This window comes from Balaenoptera borealis, assembly GCF_965194805.1.
Source record: "Balaenoptera borealis genome assembly, chromosome: 3".
Taxonomy (NCBI): Eukaryota; Metazoa; Chordata; class Mammalia; order Artiodactyla; family Balaenopteridae; genus Balaenoptera; species Balaenoptera borealis.
In genome coordinates, this window is record NC_138866.1 from 106,162,739 (window position 1) to 106,185,679 (window position 22,941).

The 22,941-nt window shown below is 41.0% G+C and overlaps 1 protein-coding gene and 1 long non-coding RNA gene across 9 annotated transcripts in view; one reads left to right on the forward strand and one right to left on the reverse strand.

Moving 5' to 3' along the window:
- The window catches only part of MYZAP (myocardial zonula adherens protein), a 99,363-nt gene extending 88,849 nt beyond the window's left edge, over positions 1-10,514 (forward strand). For 3 of the 4 annotated variants that reach the window (XM_082388141.1, XM_082388145.1, XM_082388146.1), the window contains one exon: positions 9,573-10,514. In XM_082388141.1, the coding sequence (XP_082244267.1) occupies positions 9,573-9,669 (97 nt within the window). In that variant the 3' untranslated portion in view covers positions 9,670-10,514. Of the gene's footprint in view, positions 1-7; positions 7,218-9,572 lie in introns of those variants that run through there. The other variant, XM_082388142.1, reaches the window with a different exon arrangement.
- The window catches only part of LOC309626846, a 75,395-nt gene that overhangs the window by 40,504 nt on the left and 11,950 nt on the right, over positions 1-22,941 (reverse strand). The gene's annotated exons all lie outside the window — the stretch shown is intronic.

Consider the following 22,941-nt stretch of genomic DNA (forward strand, 5'->3'; position numbering starts at 1 on the left):
AATGCAGAGGACAGGGGTTCGACCCCTGGTCCGGGAAGATCCCACATGCCGCGGAGCAACTAAGCCTGAGCACCACGACTACTGCGCCTGCGCTCTAGAGCCCGCGAGCCACAACTACTGAAGCCCGTGCGCCTAGAGCCCGTGCTCCGCAACAAGAGAAGCCACCACAATGAGAAGCCTGTGCACTGCAACGAAGAGTAGCCCCTGCTCACCACAGCTAGAGAAGGCCTGCGTGCAGCAACGAAGACCCAACGCAGCCAAAAATAAAAAATAAATTTATTTTTAAAAAAAAGAGAACAGTAATATGCTCCAATTGTCCTTTTAGGAAAATATCTGTGACTGCAAAATGGATATGGGCTACATCTGTTAGTAATATAAATCATTTCTGCCCATTATAGTCGCATGGCCTACCAAACTGCAAGGGAGGCTGGGAAAGGTAGTTATGTGTCTAGGCAGAAAAAGAAATGGGATATTTTCTCCATCTTAGTCACCAAATCCCATTAATTCTGCCTCCCAAATATCACCTTAACCTTTCCGTGCTACTTCATCTACAGTGCTACTTTTAGAGTTTGAGTTCTCATGGTCTCTCTCACCTCCTAAATAGCAAAACTCTCCTAATTAACCTCCTGCCTCCAGACTAACCCCTCTGCAATCAACCCTCAGCAATGCCAAGGGATCTTGCTAGAATAAAAATAGGAGCATATCCTGCTCCTCCTTAAAAACCTTTAGTGGCTCGCTGTCCCCTTCTGAACCCCTTAGCAGGGCACACAGGGCCCTGCTTCCCCACCCCGACCTCATCTTCTGCCAGCCACTTCATCATGAACTCTTTGCTCCAGTCCTGCCAAGCGTGTCTCCTTTCCACACCATGGCCTCTGTGTTCACCCTTCTTTGCCTTTACCCGTACTGTCCATCTGCCTGAATTCCCATCTCCTCCTCACCCACTTGAGGAACGCCTAGGCATCCTTCAGGAGTCACCTTCCCTGGGCCAATTTCCTCCCAGTGAAGCTAACTTGTTCTGCCATCACCTTGCCCATAATATGTTCACTCTTGTATTGCTCAGGGTCCTGGGAGAAAGGGAAACAGAAGAGACTTAAATGAAGGGACTGTGTAAAAATTTGAGGGCAGCTTTTAGGGAAATAAGAAATGGACACTGGCTTGCTCTGGAGCTATTTCCAGCCTGGGCCTGAAGAGGTGGGGAGAGAAAGTTGGTAGAAGAGATGAAGGGGTGAACTGGAGCATGGCCTTTGCTAGAGGAATGTAGCCAACTACCAAGCTGCAGACTGATCAGAGGGAACAGATGTCCTGGCCTCCCTGTCCTCCATTCTCTCATCCCTTGATCTCCCTTTTGGTCCAAACCAACTGGAAGGTAAAGGCTGAGGGAGCCCACTGATGCTGACCTTCAGGTAAGCTTCCCAGGGCACAGGGTGGGGTGGAGAAGGGGGGATGGATCTGAAGAGGCAAATGCAGAGTATCCAGTATAGCTTTTTATGTCTTTATGTACTACCTAACACATTGCAACTATTTAAGTACATATCTTTCCCACCTAATTGTGAGTTCCTTGAATGCATATTTTTTTATTTTTCTGAATCATGGATACCTAGTATAACCTTTAAAAGTTGCTAAAAATAATGGCTGGCTCCAGGTAGGGGGATCAAGATGGTAGAGGAGTAGGACGTGGAACTCACCTTCTCCCACAAAAACATTAAAAATACATCTACAAGTGGAACGAGTCACAAACATCTACTAAATAATGAAAGAAGACCTCAGACTTCTGAAAGGGTAAGAAAACCTCCACATAACCAGGTAGGACAAAAGGAAAAAGAAAAAGAAGGCATTGGGATGGGGCCTGTGTCCAGGGAGGCAGCTGTGAAGAAGGAAAGGTTCCCACACCTGTTCCTCACAGCAGGGAGACCAGCCTGGATGGAGAGGGAGCTTCAGAGCCTAGGAGGAGAGCACAGTAACCGGTCTGTGGGAGGCAAAAGAGAGAGTAACCTGCACAGAAGGTTGGCACTGCCACCCTGTGCTCCCCAGCCTGAGACACTCGTCTGTCAGTGTGGGCAGGGACTGGGTGCTATAGCTCAGGCTCTGGAGGTCAGACCCAGGGAGAGGACCAGGGTTGGCTGCGTAGAAACAGCCTGAAGAGGCTGGACTGTGGCAACTGAGGGTGTATTCGGAAGAAGCCTGGGCCTGCCAGAGAGGCAAAGGGCCATTATTGGGGGACACACGGGGAGAGGGTGGAACCACCATAAGAGCTTCTTTCCCTGTCAGCACTCCCAGGCAACAGGACACCACCTACAGGAGCTCCGGGGGCAGGCCATAATGATCAAGGGACCAATCCAAAAGGAAGACATAATTGTAAATATATATGCACCCAACACAGGAGCACCTCAATATATAAGGCAAGAACCTCAATATATAAGGGAAATAGCGCCATAAAAGGAGAAATCGACAGTACCACAATAATAGTGGGGGACTTTAACACCCAACTTTCATCAGTGGACAGATCATCCAGACAGAAAATCAATAAGGAAACACAAGCTTTAAATGATACAACAGACCAGATAGACTTAATTGATATTTATAGGACATCCATCCAAAAGCAGCAGAATATACTTTCTTAAGCGCACATGGAACATTCTCCGGGATTGATCACATGCTGGGCCACAAAGCAAGCCTCAGTAAATTTCAGAAAATTGAAATCATTATCAAGCATCTTTTCCAACCACAACTCTATGAGATTAGAAATAAATTACAGGGGAAAAAACATAAAAAACACAAACACATGAAGGCTAAACAATATGTTACTAAACAACCAATGGATCACTGAAGAAATCAAAAATACCTACAGACAAATTACAATGAAAACACAACTATCCAAAACCTATGGAACCTTCCCTTCTAAGAGGGAAGTTTATAGCAACACATAAACCTATAAACCTTCCCTTCTAAGAGGGAAGTTTATAGCAACACATAAACCTATAAACCTTCCCTTCTAAGAGGGAAGTTTATAGCAACACAATCTTAACTTAGGAAATAAGAAAAATCTCAAACAAACTAACCTTACACCTAAAGCAACTACAGAAAGAAGAACAAAGAAAACCCAAAGTTAGTAGAAGGAAAGAAATCATAAAGATCAGAGCAGAAATAAATAGAGATGAAGAAAACAATAGAAAAGATCAATCAAACTAAAAGCTGGTTCTTTGAAAAGATAAACAAAATTGATAAACCTTTAGCCAGAATCATCTAGTAAAGAAGGGAGAGGGCTCAAATCAATAAAATTAGAAATGAAAAAGGAGAAGTTACAACAGACACCATGGAAAGGATACAAAGAGATCATAAGAGACATACAAAGGATCATAAGAGACTACTACAAACAGCTATATGCCAATAAAATGGACACCCTAGAAGAAAGATACAACCTTCCAAAACTGAACCAGGAAGAAACAGAAAATACAAACAGACCAGTCACAAGTACTGAAATTATGGCTTCACAGGTGAATTCTATCAAATATTTAGAGAAGAGCTAACACCTATCCTTCTGAAACTCTTCCAAAAAACTGTAGAGGAAGGAACACTGCCAAGCTCATTCTATGAGGCCACCATCACCCTGAAACCAAAACCAGACAAAAAAAATTAATTATAGACCAATATCACTGATGAACATAGATGCAAAAATCCTCAACAAAATACTAGTAAGCCGAATCCAACAACACATTAAAAGGGTCATACACCATGATCAAGTGGGGTTTATCCCAGTGATGCAAGGATTCCTCAATATCCGCAAATCAATCAGTGTGATACACCACATTAACAAAATGAAGAATAAAAACCATATGATCATTTCAATAGATGCAGAAAAAGCTTTTGACAGAATTCACCACCCATTTACGATAAAAACTTTCCAGAAACTGGGCATAGAGGGAACCTACCTCAACATAATAAAGGCCATATATGACAAACCCATGGCTAACATCATTCTCAATGGTGAAAAGTTCCCTCTGAGATCAGGAACAAAGCAAGGATGTCCACTCTCGCCACTTTTATTCAGTATGGTTTTGGAAGTCCTAGCCATGGCAGTCAGAGAAGAAAAAGAAATAAAAGGAATCCAAATTGGAAAAGAAGAAAAACTGTCACTGTTTGCAAATGACATAATACTATATATAGAAAATCCTAAAGATGCCACCAGAAAACTACTAGAGATCATCAATGAATTTGGTAAAGTTGCAGGATACAAAATTAATACACAGAAATCTCTTGCATTCCTATACACTAACAACAAAAGATTGGAAAGAGAAATTAACACATTATTGACCAGGGGATTTTTTGTAGAAACTAACACCTGTGGCCTAATATGCCTCCAGTCAAAAATGTGTTAAGGAAATAATCCCATTTACCATCGTATCAAAAAAGAAAAAAAAAACAAAAACCAGGAATAAACCTGCCTAAGGAGACAAAAGACCTGTACTCTTAAAACTGTAAGATGCTGATGAAAGAAATCGAAGATGACACAAACACATAGAAAGATATACCATGTTCTTGGATTGGAAGAATCGATATTATCAAAATGACTATACTACCCAAGGCAACCTACAGATTCAATGCAATCCCTATCAAATTACCAATGGCATTTTTCACAGAACTAGATCAAAAAAATTTTTTAATTTATATGGAAATACAAAAGACTCCAAATAGTCGAAGCAATCCTGAGAAAGAAAAACGGAGCTGGAGGAATCAGGCTCCCTGACTTCAGACTATACTACAAAGCTATAGTAATCAAGACAGTATGGTACTGGTGCAAAAACAGAAATATAGATCAATGGAACAGGATAGAAAGCCCAGAAATAAACCCACGCACATATGGTCAATTAATCTATGACAAAGGAGGCAAGAACATACAATGGATTCAATAAGTGGTGCTGGGAGAACTGGACAGCTACATGTGAAGGAATGAAATTAGATCATTCTTTAACACCATACACAAAAATAAACTCAAAATGGATCAAAGACCTAAATGTAAGGCTGGACACTATAAAACTCTTAGAGGAAAACATAGGCAACACTCTCTGAACATAAATCCCAGCAATAACTTTTTGGATCCACCTCCTAGGGAACATATATCTCAACATAATAAAAGCCATTTATGACAAACCCACAGCCAATATAATACTCAACAGTGAAAAGCTAAAAGCCTTCCTACTAAATTCAGGAACAAGACAAGGATGCCCACTCTCACCACTTCTATTCAACATAGTATTGGAAGTCCTAGCCACAGCAGTCAGACAAGAAAAAAAATAAAAGTTATCCAAATTGGAAGAGATGAAATTGTCACTGTTTGCAGATGACATAATACTATATATAGAAAACCCTAAGGACTCCACACAAAAATCACTAGATCTAGTAAATGAATTAAGCAAAGTAGCAAAATACAAGATTAACAACCAAAAATCAGTTGCATTTCTTTACACTAACAAATATCAGAAAGGGAATGTAAAAAAAACAATACCTTTTAAAATACCACCAAAAAAAAATACTTAGGAATAAACCTGACCAAGGAGGTGAAAGACTTACATGCTGTCAACTATAAAACATTAATAAATTAAAGAGAATTCAAAGAAATGTAAAGATACCCCATGCTCTTGGATTGGAAGAATTAATATTGTTAAAATGGCAATACTACCCAAAGCAATCTACAGATTTAATGCGATCCCTATCAAAATACCCATGACATTTTTCACAGAACTAGAACAAATAATCAAAAATTTATATGGAACCATAGAAGACCCAGAATTGCCAAAGCAATCCTGAGGGAAAAAAACAAAAGGAAGCATACCTCTCCCAGACTTCAAACAATACTACAGAGCTACAGTAATCAAAACGGTGTCGTATTGGTACAAAAACAGACATACGGATCAATGGAACAGAATAGAGAGCCCAGAAATAAACCTAGACACCTACAGTCTATTAATCTTCAACAAAGGAGGCAAGCATATAAAATAGGAAAAAGACAGTCTCTTTAACATGTGGTGCTGGGAAAGTTGGACAGCTGCATGTAAGTCCGTGAAGTTAGAACACACCCTCACACCGTGCACAGAAATAAACTTAAAATGGCTTAAAGACTTAAACATAAAACATGACACCATAAAACTTCTAGCACTTGACACAATAAAACTTCTAAAACTTCCAGAATTTATTCTCTGACATAAATCATACCAGTGTTTTCTTAGGTCAGTCTCCCAAGGCAATAGAAATAAAAATAAACAAACAGGACCATATCAAACTTAGAAGCTTTTGCACAGAAAAGGAACCCATATAAAAATGAAAAGACAACCTACAGAATGGGAGAAAATATTTGCAAATGATGCAATGGACAAGGGCTTAGTCTCCAAAATATACAAACAGCTTATACAACTCAACAACCAAAAAACAAACAACCCAATCGAAAAATGGGCCAAAGACCTTAATAGACATTTCTCCAAAGAAGACGTACGGATGGCCAGTAGACACATGAAAAGATGCTCAACATCACTAATTATTAGAGAAATGCAAATCAAAACTACAATGAGGTACCAACTCACACTGGTCAGAATGGCAATCATTAAAAAGTCTACAAATGCTGGAGAGGATGTGGAGAAAAGGGAACCCTCCTACACTGCTGGTGGGAATGTAAGTTGGTACAGCCACTATGGAAAACAGTATGGAGGTTCCTCAGAAAACTAAAAATAGAATTACCATATGATCTAGCAGTCGCACTCCTGGGAGTATACCCGGACAAAACTGTAATTCAAAAAGATACATGTGCCCCTATGTTCATAGCAGCACTGTTCACAATAGACAAAACATGGAAACAACCTAAATGTCCACCAACAGATGAATGGATAAAGAAGATGTGGTACATATATACAATGGAGTACTACTCAGCCATAAAAAAGAACGAAATAATACCATTTGCAGCGATATGGATGCAACTAGAGATTATCATACTAAGTGAAGTAAGTCAGAAAGAGAAAGACAAATACCATATGATATCACTTATATGTGGAATCTAAAATATGGTACAAATGAACCTATCTACAAAACAGAAACAGACTCGGACATAGAGAACAGATTTGTGGTTGCCAAGGGGGAGGGTGTTGGGGGAGGGAAGGACTGGGAGTTTGGGATTAGCAGATGTAAACTATTATAGATAGGATGGATAAACAAGGTCCTACTGTATATAACACAGGGAACTATATGCAATCTCCTATGATAAACCATAATGGAAAAGAATATAAAAAAAAGAATGCCTGTACGTGTATAACTGAGTCACTTTTGCTGTACAGCAGAGATTGGCACCATATTGTAAATCAACTATACTTCAATAAAAAAAAATTAAAAAAAGAAAATAAAAACAAAAATAAACAAATGAGACTGAATTAAACTTAAAAGCTTCTGCACAGCAAAGGAAACCATAAACGAAACGAAAAGACAACCCACAAAATGGGAGAAAATATTTGCACACAAAGTGACTGACAAGAGATTAATTTCCAAAATATACAAACAGCTCATGCAGCTCTATGTCAAAAACAACAACAACCAAACAACCCAATCCAAAAATGGGCAGAAGACCTAAATAGACATTTCTCCAAAGCAGACATACAGACGGCCAAAAAGCACATGAAAAGATGCTCAACATCACTAATTATCAGAGAAATGCAAATCAAAACTACAGCGAGGTATCACCTACCACCGGTCAGAATGGCCATCATCAAAAAGTCTACAAACAGTAAGAGGAGAGGGTGCTGGGAGAGGGTGTGGAGAAAAGGGAACTCTCCTACACTGTTGGTGGGAATGTAAATTGGTACAACCACTATGGAGAACAGTATGGAAGTTCCTTAAAAAACTGAAAATAGAACTACCATATGATCCAGCAATCCCACTCCTTGGCATATATCTGGAGAAAGCCACAATTAGAAAAGATTCGTGCACCCCGATGTTCATTACAGCACTATTTACAACAGCCTAGACATGGAAGCAACCTAAATGTCCATTGACAGAGGAATGGATAAAGAAAATGTGGTACATATATACAGTGGAATATTACTCAGCCATAAAAAAGAACGAAATAATGCCATTTGCAGCAACATGGATGAACCTAGAGATTATCACACTAAGTGAAGTCAGACTGAGAAAGACAGATATCATATGGTATGACTCATATGTGGAATCTAGTTTCTGAAAATGATACAGATGAACTTATTTACAAAACAGAAACAGACTTACAGATATTGAAAACTTATGGTTATCAAAGGGGAAATGTGGGCAGGAGGGATAAATCAGGAGCTTGGGATTAACATACATACACTACTATATATAAGATAGATAACCAACAAGGACCTACTGTATAGCCCAGGGAACTCTACTAAATATTCTGTGATAACCTATATGAGGAAAGAATCTGAGAAAGAATGAATATATGTATAACTGAATCACTCTGCTGTACACCTGAAACTAACACAACATTGCAAACCAACTACACTCCAATAAAACTTTTTAAAGAAATTGCTAAAAATAATGGTCCCTCATAATATTTTTTCTTTTTAAAATAAGTTTTATTGAGATGTAATTCACATAGCATAGAATTCATCCTTTTAAAATGTGCAATTCAATAGTTTTTAGTATATTTACAAAGTTGTGCAACCAGCACCACTTATCTAATTTTAGAAAATTTCCCTCACCCCAAAAAGAAACACTGTACCCCTTATCAGTCAAAATCCACCCCCCCTTCTCCTAGGCCCTGGCAACCATTAATATACTTTTTTTTTTTAAATTGGAGTATAATTGCTTTACAATGTGTGTTAGTTTCTGCTTTATAACAAAGTGAATCAGCTATACATATACATATATCCCCATATCTCCTCCCTCTTGCGTCTCCCTCCCCACCCTCCCTATCCCACCCCTCTAGGTGGTCACAAAGCACTGAGCTGATCTCCCTGTGCTATGTGGCTGCTTCCCACTAGCTATCTATTTTACATTTGGTAGTGTATATATGTCCATGCCACTCTCTCACTTTGTTCCAGCTTACCCTTTCCCCTCCCCATGTCCTCAAGTCCATTCTCTACATCTGCGTCTTTATTCCTGTCCTGCCTCTAGGTTCTTCAGAATCTTTTTGTTTTTTTTTAGATTCTATATATATATGTTAGCATACGGTATTTGTTTTTCTGACTTACTTCACTCTGTATGACAGACTCTAGGTCTATCCACCTCACTACAAATAACTCAATTTCGGTTTTTTTTATGGCTGAGTAATATTCCCTTGTATATATGTGCCACATCTTTATCCATTCATCTGTCAGTGGACACTTAGGTTGCTTCCATGTCCTGGCTATTGTAAATAGAGCTGCAGTGAACATTGTGGTACATGACTCTTTTTGAATTATGGTTTTCTCTCCCTCATAATATTTAAATGAAATATGCAACTACATTACTGCAGTCTATTTTTAAGTGTTGAAAAGGACTTCCTAGAGTTATCTTACCACGTGAAGCATATGGTAAGTTTTGTTTCATATTCCTGACTGCGTTTTCTCCTTTCTCAGCCAAACAGGTAGGACTCGTGAGATCGCAGTGCCTTCCAGGAATTATACCCCATACACACGAGTCCTGGAGTTAACCATGAAGAAAACTCTGACTTAAGCACTTGGAGACGTGCACTTTTCACTGGTGGACAAAGGCCCTGGAACCCTGCGGCTTGAAGTCTGGAAAGGGTGACTGTTGCTTCCTCCTATACACTGTTTAAGCTGCAGTGGAAATTGCTGAGGTTCTGATCCACTTCTAAAACATGAAGGAAAGTGGAGGGGGAGGGGGAAGGCAGGAGAGAGAGGTTTCAAGGTCATATTTCAAACACCCAACCAGTGTATGTACCCTGCTGTACTGGGCCATCGTTAGCTTTCCATTCAGACACTGAGTCCTATCGGGAGAATTCCCTCACTATTTTCTGTTTTACTAGACTTCGGCTGGGAGGAAACAAGGCATTAACTTGAAATTTCATGTTACTTATTGCCAGGATCATTTGTTACAGCATGAAGGTTTTATTTACCCATAGATGTATTAGAGGTGGTGTTTCTCTGCTACAGGGAAGCCTGTCTGCAGGAGCACAGGCACATGGGGAAATGTGACCCTGGGAAGGAAGGGGCAGGTGCCGAGGACCTGTGCAGGGGCGTGGGAGCCTCGGCTGCAGCCAGTCCTCGTGTGGGCAGACACGCTTCATTCTGACGTGCTAACCCCTTGGTTTACTTTGTGCCTTATGCCTTTATGGGGCCAGCTGAAATCACTGTATTTATTCAACCTGTGATTTATTTTTTCTTTCTTTCTCACTTTAACTGAAAGAGAATTTTGTATGTTGTGGAAATTTAATCACTTAATGTTTTCGATACCAATTGGTGTTTTTGTTAAAGGAATGAGTGATTTGTTCATGCATGCTCTACTTTGATATTATAACCTATGTCACATGTTTAATAAATGCCATATATTTTGTTCTACTGATGCTGTCATTGTGTGTCATCCATGACTGTGTAGAAGGGGTAGAGAACAGAATCGGGTTTTGGACTGTCAAGTCAGGGCACCATAATCTTTCAATCAGCACAGTCCTTAGAATCATTTATAAACCATAAGAGAAGGTGTGTGTGTGTGTTTGTGTGTGTGTGTGTGTGTGTGTGTGTGTGTGTGTCTTTAAACCCTGAAATTTATCTAGTTAACCTACCTTCTAGAAACACTAAGATGCATTCATGTTTATAAAATAAAAAAATCATTTTTACTTAAAAAAAAAAAATCATGCTCCCTTGTGCCCAAACTCCCTACCCCTTACTCCCCCACTTAAAAAAAAAAGCCAAAGAAAGAAAGCAAAGCAACTCAGTTGAGTAAATCACCACAAGTCAGGACAGTGTCAAGAGGAAAACACATACTTTGAAACCAAATTTTTATTTAAATTGTGGTTGTGGGACCTTGGGCATGTCATCAAAGCTCTCTGAATATCAACTTCATGTTCTAAAAACTTGGGATAATCACACCTACCCGGTGCGCGCTTCGGCAGCACATATACTAAAATTGGACCGATACAGAGAAGATTAGCATGGCCCCTGAGCAAGGATGACACACAAATTCATGAAGCATTCCATATTTTTTCCACAAAGTAAACTTAAAATGGCTTAAAGACTTAAACATAAGACATGACACCATAAAACTTCTAGAAGTGGACATAGGCAAAACATTCTCTGACATAAATCGTACCAGTGTTTTCTTAGATCAGTCTCCCAAGGCAATAGAAATAAAAATAAACAAATGGGACCTAATCAAACTTACAAGCTTTTGCACAGCAAAGGAAATCATTAAAAAACCCGAAAAGACAACCTACAGAATGGGAGAAAATATTTGCTAACAATGTGACCAACAAGGGCTTAATCTCCAAAATACACAAACAGCTCATACAGCTCAATAACAAAAAAACAAACAACCCAATCCAAAAATGGGCAGAAGACCTAAATAGACATTTCTCCAAAGAAGACACACAGATAACCAATAGGCACTTGAAAAGATGCTCAACATCACCAATTATTAGAGAAATGCAAATCAAAACTACAATGAGGTACCAACTCACACCAGTCAGAATGGCCATCGTTAAAAATTCTGCAAGTAACAAATGCTGGAGAGGGTGTGGAGAAGGGGAACCCTCCTACATTGTTGGTGGGAATGTAAGTTGCTGCAGCCACTATGGAAAATGGTGTGGAGATTCCTCAGAAAACTAAAAATAGAATTACCATATGACCCAGCAATCCTATTCCCGGCCATATATCTGGACAAAACTATAATTCAAAAAGATACATGCACCTCTATGTTCATAGCAGCACTATTCACAATAGTCAAGACATGGAAACAACCTAAGTGTCTATCAATAGATGGATAAAGACGATATGGTACATATATACAATGGATTACTACTACTCAGTCATAAAAGAGAATGAAATAATGACATTTGCAGCAACATGGATGCAACTGGAGATTATCATACTGAGTGAAGTAAGTCAGAAAGAGACAGATAAATACCATATGATATCACTTATATGTGGAATCTAAAATATGACACAAATGAACCTATGAAACAGAATCTCAGACATAGAGAAGAAACTGGTGGTTGCCAAGGGGGAGGGTGTTGGGGGAGAGATGGAGTGGCAGGTTGGGGTGAGGAGATGTAAGCTTTTATACATAGAATGCATAAACAAGGTCCTACTGTATAGCACAGAGAACTATATTCAATATCCTATGATAAACCATAATGGAAAAGAATGTAAAAAGAATGTATATATATATATCTATAACTGAATCACTTTGCTGTACAGCAGTAATTAACACAACACTGTAAATCAACTACACTTCAATTAAAAAAAAGAAAATCACACCTGACAGGCCAATGTGAGTGCCAACTGAGGTAGGTCAAGCAGAGGCCTGGCCTGGGGATGGACGCAGAGGAGGGTGCTGCCATTCTGAGGTGTGTTTTAAAGCACTGTTGAGTGCTGGCTACCTTCACTCTTTGAGCTGCTCTAGCATGAGAAGCCGTTTCCTAGCGCAGCCCCAAGGAGGAGCATTTCAGGAAAAGGCAGGCCTTGGGACCAGGAGGTAGGGAAGCAGGACTCAGAGTGGCAGAAGGTATGGCAACCCCTGGGCCCCTGGAGAAGCTGGTGTGGAAACAGCTTCTAAATGAAACACTGCATAAAGAATGTCGGTTTTAATACAACAAAGACTGTTCTGCAAGCACTCCACATCCCCCCCCCAACTTTTTTCTTTTCTTAAAACAGTCAAAAAAAGGAAAAAAATTAGTAATTTTAAATTCAAAGGATGCCAGCGATCATTCCATAGCATTAAAGGTGTCCCTGGGCCCTTTATACTTTTATATATACCTTCAACATGTGGAGAATTTTAAATATTATTTGAACTATTTAGAAAGACCACTGAAGAGACTTCCTCAGTGGTACAGACTTGAAACTGAAAAAAACCAGAGCTGATCCTTCTCGACCCTTTGTCAAAATTAGTGACACTCAACCCACCGTCTGAAAGAGTGACGTTTGTTCTTCAACCTCCTCATAAGCATGGGTATCGTGTAGAACTGGGGGAATGAACTCTAATATTACACAGCAAATTTATCTAACTGAAATGAAAAACAGCAGTGTGTTAAGTTTTTTAAAAATAAAAATGTATTCCTATGATAATGCCTCAATTAATATTCTCATTCCAATCCTTCCAGACTTTCTTAAACACACCCCCCTCCCCCATTTATTTTGTTTTAGCACACACAGGACCCTATACTGAGAAGCAGAATCGTGGTATTCAGGAACGTGGGCTCTGGAGACTGTTTCAGCTTAGTCACTAGTGTGTGGCTTGAGCACAGAACCTCTTTGAGCCCCTGTAAAATGGGATCAGTGACAGTTCTTTCCCAACTGTCACTGTGTGCAGCTTAAATGAGTTAATATCTGTGGAGTTCTTAGAATAGTGCTTGGCACTTAGTAAGTGCTACCTATTATCACTACATACTTTTGTAACCACATATATAATCACTTATATATCATTCTATATAGATACAGATGTATAGAGCTACACCACTGTTTCTTACAGCTAGTTGGATTCCACTTTATTGAGGTACTGTGGTTTACTTGACCTGTCCCCTGAGGTTGGAATTTTGGAGGCTGTCCTTACCCTTTTTAAAGCAATCCTCTGCGTAACCATCTTGTACACATGTCTTTGTACACTTGCCTAGGATAAATTCCTAGAAGAGGAATCGCTGGGTCACAAGTTAGGCACATTTAAGTCTTTTCGTGCATGTGGTCCGATCTGGCCTCTGGAAATTGGAGTCCACTGAAAGATTTCACCAACAGTATGAGGATGTTCTTTCCTGACTCCGTTGCCAACACTGGGAGTGAGAAATGAAGGTGTGTATAAAATTGCCTGCTTTAGGCAGGCACGCCCCCCAAACAGGCAGTGAATAAAGTTCCTTCAGGATATTGCCTTTGGATACCTGAGCTCGGGACCGTGCAGGTGTGAGCTGCAGGCCTGTAAGTGTCCTCAGGGCCCAGAGAGTACTGAGCAGCTGAATGGAAACAGGACTGGGCTTACTTAGAAGCAGCTGGTGTCCCACAGGATCCTAGCCTCAGATGGCCTGCTGCTTAGTGAGTCAGAAGCAAGAGGCAGCCGTTGAGACAGAAAATTCAGGCCACGTGCCTGACATGGGGTTTGAGTCTGGGTGGCACATGCCCCAGAGGGTTCCTTTCAGGGCTAGCTGGGGAGAGAGGAACATTTGGGAAGTGTCTGGAGTTTGGTGATGTGACATGGTCTCCCCAACAGAGGGTGCACCAACCAAGACTGACCCTGAGCTGGTCCACGTGTCTGTCTACTCTGGGCACCCTCTTTCTCCCCAGCAAATGCCATTGGCCTACTCCAGGAACTCTAGGGTGGTCCCCAAGACAGAGGGTGGGGTGAGGGGTGTGACTGGAAGGGCAGGATTCCTTCCTGTCCTACTTCAGGCCACATCAGACCATAGTGATCTCCCTGACATCCAGACTCAGAGGCCCAGTTCAGTTCAAGCAATGCATGCCAGGTGCTGGGGACACACAGATGTGTACCCTCAATACCCTCATCCTCTTCGAAAATTATTCCCAGTGAGTCTGTCTCCTCCTGGTCTTTGATGTCTCTGAATCCCAGGGGTACTTTTTTCCTGCTCCCCTCTTTTCTACTCTCACATCAAATGACACCATCGTGTCCATTTCCTTTCTCTCCATCCATGTAAGCTCCTTAGGGGCAGTTTCCTATAAAGGAGGGGACTCATCCCACACCTCAATAAGCGTGGAGAAATCTACAAGTGAAAAGTATCCAGAAAGAGCCTTCGCTGGGGGAAATAAAGGAGACAAAGAGTTACGGACCTCGGCACAGCATGCAACCAGTCAATCTTCATAGCAGTTCTGTGTAGAAAAGGTCACTACCACTGTTTTGTGGTTAAGGAAGTGGAAACTCAGAGATGAAAATTGCCTGAAACCACCCAGGCCCGTCTGATTCCAGAACAGGGGTGGGAAGCCTGGAGTCGGTATTGCCACTAAATTGCAATACTCCCTTGGGCAGGTCACCTCTGCTCTCAGGTGCAGGGCTCCCATGACCAGCTCTGCCTAGGAAGGAAATGGAAGTCCACCTTACCTCCGCAGAGGCCTGCTGTGATGATCATGTGAAGCAGCATGGGAAAAGTTTCCAGCACTGCGCCAGAGACATGCCTACAATCGATACCAACAATTGACCCCTGCTATTAGTACTAGTCATTACTGTGAAGGAGGTGTTGCACATGAATATTTTTAAACCCAAGGATTTCCTCTTATTGGGCACACATTAGAGACTTAATCAATAATGCTTACTTGTGAGTAGGATTGTGCAGAAGGAAAGAAGGGCAAAAAAAAAAAAATTGTGTCTGGATAAACATAAGATTAAATAAACCATAGACTCCTTTTCCTTATATGGAAATTTGAGAATAACTCACTTGACTTTGTCAGAGGAGGACAAGCCCCAAAGAAAGACTGGAGATATGTTTCTGGAAAGAGAGACCAGAGGCAAAGATACCAGAGGCAAAGATACCAGAGGGAGACGGCTGCAAAGTTTGGAGGTAATTTGTTAGGCAGGATTAGATTACTAATACGTGGTATGAAGTGTAAATCAAAGAGGTTTTTGCATATGAATGTCCAATTAATTGTTTTAGCACCATTTGTTGAAAAGACTACCCATTTTCCACTAAATTGCCCTTGTACCATTGTTGGAAATCAACTGCCCATACATGCATAGGTCTATTTCTGTACACTCTGTTATACTGATCTAGTTGCCTATGTTAACACCAGTCCCACACTGTCTTGATTACCGTAGTTGTATCTTAAGCCCTTGAAGTCAGGTAGTATAGGCTTTTCAACTCTGTTCTTTTTCAACGTTGTTTTGGCTATTCTAGGACCTTTGAATTTCCATATGAATTTTACAGTCTGTCAGTTTCTACCTATGGGCTGCTGGAATTTTGACTGACACTGCACTGAATAGATAGATCCCCAAGGAGAAAACCAAGACCCGCTGCTGAGTATCAGGCCAGCTTGCAGCTGGTGGGACTATGTGAGTTCCTGAATGCTGGGGCTGCTTCTCTCTTCTTCAGTTGGGAAGGTACCAGGTAAAAACTTCCATAATGTATTCAGATGAAGGTATAGTATAATCTTTGTGGAATTCTGAACAAAATATTATAAGAAACATTAATTTGTGCCCAAAGGCCATAAAACTGACGTAATTTGAATGCAATAAAATATAAATAAATGGCAAACAGTTCTTGGGGGTTTTCTCTTAATTTTTCAACACATACTTTTGAGTTTTAACATATAGCATTTACAGCATTCACCTTCCTGAATTAGGGGTGTGGGGGGCTGAGAAATAATTAGTAGGCAATTTTTTGGCCCTGGGACTTTTCTTGTAAATGTTTTCTTTGGCAGCCATACTCTTGAGAACAGGAAGTTACTCTCTTGTTACAGATTTAAGACTTTTCTGAGCCAAATAACAGAAAGCTGGATTAGTTCTGAAATGAAGGGGGAAAAAAACAACTCTTGGCTTTTGCTGGAGATTAATGACATCTTGCAAATATTTTAATTCTCCCCTTTCCTCTCTAACTTGCCACCTCCTAAACAATGCATGTTCAGCCTGAAAAATCTTAACTGGTCACTTTGTGGCCCAACCCTTAAATAAAATATCTTTATGGTACCCACAAATTTATTTAAACATTTTTGGAGGGCTGGGGGAAGGAAATAAGGGCTGTCTCAAGTTGACCTTTTTTATCACAAAATCCCAATACGGAATTTAAAACAGAAAATGTAGTTGTAAAGATGCTAATGTTTCTACAGTAATCATAAAGATTCATAATTTTCTTTGACCTTTTAAAATGGCTTTTGCTATAGATAAAAATGTTAAATCAAGCTTTGTAAACAAACTCTATATATTGTTAGAGATGCTTGCAAACAATTTCTTATCAACTGTTCAAAATAACAGGATTATATCCTTTGACTAGAGCATTTATTAGTCTGACTACAAATCATGCAAACTGGTTTTCCCCAGAAAAGGCTGAGTTCTTTTGAATTAATATCCACTTTTTACACTTGAGTCTAGCGAAAAAAAAAAAAAAACACAAAACCAAACTTGCAATATCAATGAGGTTTACAATCTGTGGGGACATTAACTCTATGAATCACCTGACAACCATTTGTAGGGATTCCTTTTTTTTGAGGTGGGGGGGCGCACCGCACAACATGCAGGATCTTAGTTCCCTGATCAGGGATCGAACCCGTGCCCCCTGCAATGGAAGCATGGAGTCCTAACCACTGGACCACCAAGGAAGTCCCCGTAGGGATTCTTAAAACACAGAAGGCCTTAGGAAAACAGATTTAGAGGTAAAGAACACCTTCCTATAACAAGTGATCTAGGAAGTGATCGAGAAGTTTCCATGGTGTCACAGTCATCCCTCAGTATCGAGAGAAGGTGGGGGAATTGGTTCCAGGCCCCACATTCCCACAAATACCAAAATCCACACATGCTCAAGCCTGTTATATAAAATGGTGTAGTATTTGCATAAACTTACGCACATTCCCTCCTATAATTTAAATCATCTCTAGATTATTTACAATACCTAATACAATGTAAATGCTTTGTAAATAGTTGCCTGTTCACAGGCAAATTCAAGTTTTGCTTTTTGGAACTTTCCAGAATTGTTTTTTTCTTTTTCTGAATATTTTGGCTCCAAGGTTTGTTGAATCCGTGGATGTGGAACCCACATATATGGAGGAGTGACTGTAATTGCAGCCTCTCAAAAAAGAAAAAGAGTTGGCCTACATTTTTCATTTATACTTGCATCACACACCCAAACTCAAATGTCCTGGTGCCCAGGAAGTTTGCATCAAGGTGGCAAGGGTCAAAAAAAAAAGGTGGCAAGGGTCTGTGGTAGGATAATGGGGGTGAGTGGCTGGTGGCAGGGAGAGGCAAGAAGGGTGCTCACCAGGATTATAAGTACATGTCCATCTTAAAGTCACTCAAATTCATTATTTTGAAAAACTCTGTGCTGCTGAGCAAATTCATCTGTAGATTGGATGTGGCCAAAGACCCGGAATTTGCAACCCTTTATTTACATTATCTAATGTTTTTCTTTCTGTGCATTATAAAGAAAATACTTATTCCTTCAAACCACCTTTTTCTCCAGTCAGCTTGAAGTGATGTTCCTCCCACATCATTCATTACCCTTTGTCTGTCTTCTGCTATTTTGACAACTTCAGGTTTTTTAAACCTTATAAACAATCTTAAATTACTCAGAGCTGTCATCCATTAGATATAAAAATTAAATTAAGCCCAAGAATTCTAGGTGATGGAAAACATGATCCAGTCCCATAAGATATGGGCAACCACAGGAGTCCAGCAAAGGTTGATAATACCCTAAACTTCATCAATGTTGGATGACTATTTATTTAAAGGGAGCTACCTGCTTCCTGGTTTACTGCATACCAAATATTTCTTCAACATTTATGAACTTAAATAGATGCAGATGTTGCCAAAGAATAACATCAGTCATCCTAGAATACTATAATTTAAGCACTGAAAGGCACCTTGGAGTTTGTCTGGTTCAATACCCTCATTTTAAATGGGAGAAAACTGAGGCCTGGGGAAATTAACTGGCCACAAAGTTAGCGGTACACAAGCCCTCTCCCAAAATCATAGTTGGAGATTGACAAATTTCACCACCACCCCTTCACTTCTCTGATCTGGATCACCTTTACTGTCTATATACTATGCTTGACTATTCTCTCCTCCAAATTTTGGAGAAGAAAATCAAGGATGACTTTTTTTTCCTTGGTCATTCTCCCAACTCTATATTATATGGGCATCCCTTGCTCCTTTTCTCCTATTTCCCCTAGCTGAAGCTTTTCGGAGCTAGCTGTGTTCTTTTTCATGCAAGACAGAAAATTAAAGGTGACCAGCTACTTGATTCCGGCCAGGTCTCATGAGAGGAGAAGGGTGGTCAGTTTTCTCTAAGTCATTTTGCTGCCGATCACCAGTTTCTTTATTTTATGGCCTCTGATGTACATCAGATTCCAAAGAGTGAGACATACAGTGTGCCAGCATTGTGGTAGAGACCTGGTTCTTCTTTCCCTCCACTAAAGGCACAACTCTCAAATCCCTCTCCCATGAAACTTGAAAGGAAATTATTAAATCTCACCCTTTAGTGACTTTGCAAATTACCCCCCTTAAACAATGTACTGGATATTTTATGAAGAATCTTAGACAAGGCCCACTTAAGTATAGGAGGGTCTGCCTTCCAGCATGGAATCTGAACCAATTCTAAGCAAAGTTTGGTTTTGACATCCTCCCTTTTTGCCTGGCCTACATATTCTCCAAACTGTGAAAAGGAGGCCTTCTGGGGTCTTCCTGCCACCTGAACTCTCTGTTGTAATACTTTCTCTGGTCTACTCTTCCTCTCCAATTGCTCAAAACTCTCTCCATTTTCTCGCTTTCCCTCCTAACAAAGCCCACTCTTTTAGTGCAAGTCATCACCGCAGCTAGCTTTTTGTGAGAAAGCCATTTGGAACCAATTCACACTCAACTGTAAATGACTGATAGGTCACAACCCTTCTAGAAATATCTACTGTCTCAAAGGAAGATCCTTTTTAACCTAGTAATTTTCTTATTGGTGGAATTTTAGCCAATGCATCAAAGGGAAGTGAATAAGTCAGGAGAGGGGAAGACATTTTACATCTTATTCAAGATTCTGTCTCCTGAAACAGACTCAGACATAGAGAATAGACTTGTGGTTCCCAAGTGGGAGGGGTTTGGGAGAGGGAAGGATTCGGAGTTTGGGATTAGCAGATGCAAACTAGTTTATACAGGATAGATAAACAACAAGGTTCTACTGTATAGTACAGGGAACTATATTAAATATCCTGTGATAAACCATAATGGAAAAGTATATATAACTGAATCACTTTGCTGTACAACAGAAATTAACACAACATTGTAGATCAACTATCCTTCAATAAAATGTAAAAAAAAAAAAAAAAAGATTGTCTCCTAATGTGAGAGGGAGGAGGAGGAGCCTCAGCTACAATGTCTGTATATTCTGTACCACATAGCAGTACATGCGATCTTTCAGGGACTATTTTTTTTCTGGTTTGTGAGTTTATTCATATGAAAAATCATAGAAAGGTGTTATTCATTAACCATTAGTCACATATCTAACCAATAATCTTCATTAATGTTGCTAATTACAAAGTTAATCACCTGGAACTTTAAAGAATCAAACACTTAATTTTTTTTCCTGAATTCTCTCTTCACATGCTAACAAAAATTTCATAAAACACTGTGATGGCCTGAAATGGGAAATTTGTCACCAAACAACACTCAACCGTGTGAAAGGCTGAAGAGATAAGAATTCTTTCCCTTTGACTTGAACCTTATTTGGCTGGAATTTTCTCACCAGAGTCTTCCTATTTTTTTTCCGTGGGCAACTGCCCCCTTGATTAATCCCATTTCCCTCAGTCTTAGTTTTTCCAAGCAGCTGAGCAAACAAAGATGCAGGCAGCCATTTTAATGTACTTCCTCCCTCAAGCCCTCTGGGATGGGCCGTCTGTTCATCCTGTTCATAAACCAATGGCCTGAATGTGCTTGAAGAAAGCAGCAAGGATCTTCTGTCAGGATTAATTTTAATAGCCCACAGTCTGTCACTGGGGAATCACAGCCCTGGTAATTGGCTTTAAATTACTATTTGCTGATAAAGAGGGAGATATAGCTGAAAATTTGGTTCCTCATTTCAAACAGTTTGGATAACTAATGCAAGAATTTACTTTTAGTGTGGAGTGCATGCACTTTACAGCCTAAACCCTTGGGTAGCTGAAGAAAATCTTTTGTTGCAGTGGGATCACAGTGAAATACAAAGAGGAGAAATGTGACATTTTGTAGAAGTATAGAATTGTAGAGCTGGAAGGGAAATGAATCTGTGAATTCCGCAGATGGCTTCACAGGCGAATTCTATCAAACATTTAGAGAAGAGCTAACACCTATCCTTCTCAAACTCTTCCAAAATATAGCAGAAGGAGGAACACTCCCAAATTTGTTCTACGAGGGCACCATCACCCTGATACCAAAATCAGACAAAGATATCACAAAAAAAGAAAATTACAGACCAATATCACTGATGAACATAGATGCAAAAATCCTCAACAAAATACTAGCAAACAGGGCTTCCCTGGTGGTGCAGTGGTTGAGAATCTGCCTGCTAATGCAGGGGACATGGGTTCGAGCCCTGGTCTGGGAAGATCCCACATGCCGCGGAGCAACTAGGCCCGTGAGCCACAACTACTGAGCCTGCGTGTCTGGAGCCTGTGCTCCGCAACGAGAGAGGCCGCGATAGTGAGAGGCCCGCGCACCGCGATGAAGAGTGGCCCCCGCTTGCCGCAGCTGGAGAAAGCCCTCGCACAGAAACGAAGACCCAACACAACCAAAAATAAAAAAAAAATAAAAAATACTAGCAAACAAAATCCAACGACCCATCAAAAGGATCATACACCATGATCAAGTGGGATTTGTCCCAGGAATGCAAGGATTCTTCAATATACGCAAATCAATGTGATACACCATATTAACAAATTAAGGAATAAAAACCATATGATCATCTCAATAGATGCAGAAAAAGCTTCTGACAAAATTCAACACCCATTTATGATAAAAACTATCCAGAAAATTGGCATAGAGGGAACCTACCTCAACATAATAAAGGCCATATACGACAAACCCACAGCTAACATCATTCTCAATGGTGAAAAACTGAAAGCATTTCCACTAAGATCAGGAACAAGATAAGGATGTCCACTTTCGCCACTCTTATTCGACACAGTTTTGGAGTCCTAGCCACGGCAATCAGAGAAGAAAAAGAAATAAAAGGAATACAAACTGGAAAAGAAGTAGTAAAACTGTCACTGTTTGCAGATGACATGATACTATACATAGAAAACCTTAAAGATGCCACCAGAGAGGAGAGAAGATGGCGGAAGAGTAAGACGTGGAGATCACCTTCCTTCCCACAGATACATTAGAAATACATCTACACGTGGAACTGCTCCTCCAGAACACCCACTGAACGCTGGCAGAAAACGTCAGACCTCCCAAAAGGCAAGAAACTCCCCACGTACTTGGGTAGGGTAAAAGAAAAAAGAAATAACAGAGACAAAAGAACAGGGACGGGACCTGCACCAGTGGGAGGGAGTGAAGCAGGTAAGGTTTCCACGCACTAGGAAGCCCCTTCGCAGGCGGAGACTGCGGGTAGCACAGGGGGGAAGCTTCGGAGCCATGGAGGAGAGCACAGCCACAGGGGTGCGGAGGGCAAAGCAGAGAGACTCCCACACAGAGGCTTGGCGCCGAGCAGCACTCACCAGCCTGGGAGGCTTGTCTGCTCCCCGGCCGGGGCGGGCGGGGGCTGGGAGCTGAGGCTCGGGCTTCGGTCGGATCGCAGGGAGAGGACTGGGGTTGGCGGCATGAACACAGCCTGAAGGGGTTAGTGCACCACAGCTAGCCGGGAGGGAGTCCGGGAAAAAGTCTGCAGCTGCCAAAGGGGCAAGAGACTTTTTCTTCCCTCTTTGTTTCCTGGTGCGCGAGGAGAGGGGATTCAGAGCGCCGCCTAAACGAACTCGAGACGGGCGCGAGCCGCGGCTATCAGCGCGGATCCCACAGCAACAGGGGCGCAGAGGGAAAAACGGAGAGATTCCCGCACGGAGGCTTGGCGCCGAGCAGCACTCAGCAGCCCAAGAGGCTTGTCTGCTCACCCGCCGGCGCGGGCAGGGGCTGGGAGCTGAGGCTCGGGCTTCGGTCGGATCACAGGGAGAGGAC